This window comes from Macrobrachium nipponense, chromosome 15 (genome assembly GCF_015104395.2).
Source record: "Macrobrachium nipponense isolate FS-2020 chromosome 15, ASM1510439v2, whole genome shotgun sequence".
NCBI classification, from domain to species: Eukaryota; Metazoa; Arthropoda; class Malacostraca; order Decapoda; family Palaemonidae; genus Macrobrachium; species Macrobrachium nipponense.
In genome coordinates this window covers 44,928,784-44,932,800 of record NC_087208.1, presented here as the reverse complement: position 1 = coordinate 44,932,800, position 4,017 = coordinate 44,928,784, and the positions used below count along the sequence as shown (strand labels likewise).

Below are 4,017 nucleotides of genomic sequence, written 5' to 3'. Positions count from 1 at the left end.
TTAATCCTTTTCCTTTGTAGAACCTAGAAAAATTTTGTATTATGAGAAATCTAATTGGCTGGGTTGTGATAAAACTCTTAAGAAATATAATTTATTGTATCTGAACTGCTTTATCTGGACAGACAAGGCAGTTTCCAATAATCCAATAAAGAGATTATTAATTTATAGGGAATACATGACCTTTTTCTTTACTGAGGAGTCTAGAGTGAAGTAAGTAATCATTGGGGTAAGGAAAAAATGCATAGACATTCATTTTGTGTATTTCGAAATAAATAATTCACATTTATAACTTAAATACCAACACATCTCTGAGGCCAAATAATCTATTTGGACTCGTTGGAGTCGTAGCGGTATCTTGGCCTCTCAAAGGACTCAGCGGAGCCTGACTCGGCTGAGGCGCTTCCTTCGTAGTTGACCTCAGCCACGTAGCCTGAGTCTCCGTCGACGAAATACTTGACAGTCTGCAGGCGACCGTCGGGGAGCTCGACGTAGTAGGATCCCTGAGTGTCGTCTCCGTCACGGGTTTCCTGGTGTCCGAATTCATTGCTGGAAGGGTCGTGGTCGACAGCCCAGTTGAAGCTGTATTTAGCTTCACTGGATTCGTAGGACTCCTCGGAGGATCCCTGTAAGGAATATAGTTAGAATTAATGATAATGTTCGCTTATGGGGCAAAATTCTTTACTGTAAAGTTCTGTATTTCATAAAAAATTATTATTTATGAAAAATAATGAAAGATGGCTTACCCTTCGTGGAGCGTATTCGAAGGACTCCCTGCTGTCAGCTGCTACGAGGGCAGCCAGGCCCAAGACGACGAGAATGACCTTGAAAAGGAATAATTTATTAATGTATGAGTACGTTTCCCCTAATAATTTTCTGCTATTACATGATTATCTTATAACAGTTTTATATTTCAAATATTTTGTTTAATGTAAATATCTGTTTAAACTGAAATTTAAGTTCTATTTCCTTTAGATTGCCTAAAAGTTCCCGAATATGACATGAATATTTTATAGTAATCTTACATCTAAAATGCTCCATATAAAGGTGATTAAACTTTGTTTCAGTCAAAATTTAAGTTGGTTTTGCTTCACAAGCTTATATGGATATAAGAAACCAAAGCAATTTACAATAAGGGACTATTTTGAGATATCTATGAGTACGTTTGCCGAAAAGTGTTCTATGTCATGATTATTCTATAGTAATTTCACATTTAAAATATTTTATCTTAAAGTAAATATCTGTTTCAATGAAAATTTAAACTATTTTTTATTAGATTGCCTAAAAGTTCTCTAATATAACATGATTACTCACTGGTAATCAATTTTACAAGTCAGATATTTAATCTTGTATAAATATCTTTGCTTCATTGAATATTTAAACTGGTTTTGCTCATTTTACATTTGAAATATTCGATCTAATATAAATGTCTTTGTTTAAATGGAATTTTTAACTAAATGGTTTACAAATACATACAGATATAAGAAATCAAATCGAGTTTAAATAAAGAAACACAAGGAGTCATCTTCTCTCTCTCACCTTTGTGTTCATGTTGATTGACTGAGTACCTCGACTGGTATGTGCCTTATCCTGATATGCTTCTGAATTTATACCGGACGTCTCTGAGGCGTGGTCAAACCCGACCTTCAGATGAACTCTGCTTTATCTTCTTCTTTAGAGACTATTTGTGACGGCTGTCGCAACCTGAGACACTTGCGTTTGCTTGAAAGTGGGTCTTACTGTAAAAAGACGGTGCCCGAAATGTTAAATGGGGAGGGTGGGGAAAGGGGTGGGCAGGTGATGTTGAAAGGATAGAAAGGAAATTTTGAAAACGTTATTCATTCGTTTTGGTGTCTTACGCAAATTTTGTATACTCATTAAACAAACTGTTATTGTGCCAGGGTAAGTTATTCGCTAAGTTACTGTGTAAATATTATACATTTCATGATTGATCGAATTACTTAATTATAATAATAATAATAATAATAATAATAATAATAATAATAATAATAATAATAATAATAATAATAATAATAATAATAACAATAATAATAATAATAATAATAATAATAATAATAATAATAATAATAATATTATTATTATTATTATTATTATATTACTCTATCACAGTCCTCCAATTTGACAGGGTGGTATTTATAGTGTGGGGTTTCGGGTTGCATCCTGCCTCCTTAGGAGTCCATCACTTTTCTTACTATGTGCACCGTTTCTAGGATCACACTCATCTGCATGAGTCCTGGAGCTACTTCAGCGTCTAGTTTTTCTAGATTCCTTTTCAGGGATCTTGGGATCGTGCCTAGTGCTCCTATGATTATGGGTAAAATTTCCACTGGTATATCCCATATCCTTCTTATTTCTATTTTCAGATCTTGATACTTATCCATTTTTTCCCTTTCTTTCTCTTCAACTCTGGTGTCCCATGGTATTGCGACATCAATGAGTGATACTTTCTTCTTGACTTTATCAATCAACGTCACGTCTGGTCTATTTGCACGTATCACCCCATCCGTTCTGATACCATAGTCCCAGAGGATCTTTGCCTGATCGTTTTCTATCACTCCTTCAGGTTGGTGCTCGTACCACTTATTACTGCAAGGTAGCTGATTAGCTGATGTTTCTTGGACAGGCTCCAGTGGAGGGCTTTTGCCACTGAATCAGGCCTCTTTTTGTACTGGTTCTGTGCAAGTGCCGGGCATTCGCTTCCTATGTGGTTTGTGGTTTCATTTTTCGTATTGCACCTCCTACATATGGGAGAGATGTTATTTCCGTCTATCGTTCTTTGAACATATCTGGTTCTTAGGGCCTGATCTTGTGTCACTGTCATCATTCCTTCAGTTTTTTTCTTTAGCTCTCCCCTCTGTAGCCATTGTCATGTGTCATCGCTGGCTAGTTCTTTAGTCTGTCTCATGTATTGTCCGTGCATTGGTTTGTTGTGCCAGTCCTCTGTTCTGTCTGTCATTCTCCTGTCTTTGTATATTTTTGGGTCTTCGTCTACTTTTATTAGTCCTTCTTCCCATGCATTCTTTAGCCACTCGTCTTCACTGGTTTTCAGATATTGCCCTAGTGCTCTGTTCTCGATGTTGACGCAGTCCTCTATACTTAGTAGTCCTCTCCCTCCTTCCTTTCGTGTTATGTATAGTCTGTCCGTATTTGCTCTTGGGTGTAGTGCTTTGTGTATTGTCATATGTTTCCTGGTTTTCTGATCTATGCTGCGGAGTTCTGCCTTCGTCCATTCGACTATTCCTCGCCTGTATCTGATTACTGGCACTGCCCATGTGTTTATGGCTTTTATCATATTTCCGGCGTTGAGTTTTGACTTTAGTATCGCCTTGAGTCTCTGCATATATTCTTTCCTGATCGTGTCCGTCATCTCTTGATGTTTTATATTCCCTCCTTCCATTATTCCCAGGTATTTGTATCCAGTCTCATCTATGTGTTTGATGTTGCTCCCATCTGGTAGCTTTATCCCTTCAGTTCTCGTTACTTTACCTTTTTGTATGTTGACTAAGGTGCATTTGTCTATTCCAAACTCCATCCTGATGTCCCAGATACAATCCTTACAGTCTGGATTAGGGTATCTATTTCCTTGATACTCTTACCATACAGCTTGATGTCGTCCATGAACATCAGATGGTTGATTCTGTTGCCTCTTTTCTTGAGTTGGTACCCGGCATCCATCTTCTGCAGTACTTTTGTCATGGGAATCATGGCTACTACGTAGAGTAGTGGGGACAGTGAGTCGCCCTGGAAGATCCCTCTCATGATAATTAACCTCTGCTCCTAGTCTTATTCCAGAGCTTGTAAGTATTGTATTCCAGTTGTGCATTGTATTTTTGAGGAAGCTGATGGTGTTTTCCTCTGCCCCATATATTTTCAGGCATTCTATTAGCCATGTGTGTGGTATCATGTTGAAGGCTTATATTCTATCCATGCCATGCTTAGGTTGGTTTTCCTTCTCCTACTGTTCTTCATTACCATTTTGTCTATCAAGAGCTGGTCTTT

At 37.4% G+C, this 4,017-nt stretch overlaps 1 protein-coding gene across 1 annotated transcript; it reads right to left on the bottom strand.

The window, feature by feature from the left end:
* Positions 1–244: 244 nt before the first annotated feature.
* LOC135194876 (pro-resilin-like) lies at positions 245–1,609 on the bottom strand. Its single transcript, XM_064221068.1, has 3 exons — positions 1,537–1,609; positions 744–821; positions 245–623 (listed from the first exon to the last, which is right to left on the bottom strand). The coding sequence occupies exons 1-3, from the start codon at positions 1,546–1,548 to the stop codon at positions 324–326; spliced, it is 390 nt and encodes a 129-aa protein (XP_064077138.1). The 5' UTR covers positions 1,549–1,609; the 3' UTR covers positions 245–323.
* Between the last annotated feature and the right edge of the window lie 2,408 nt (positions 1,610–4,017).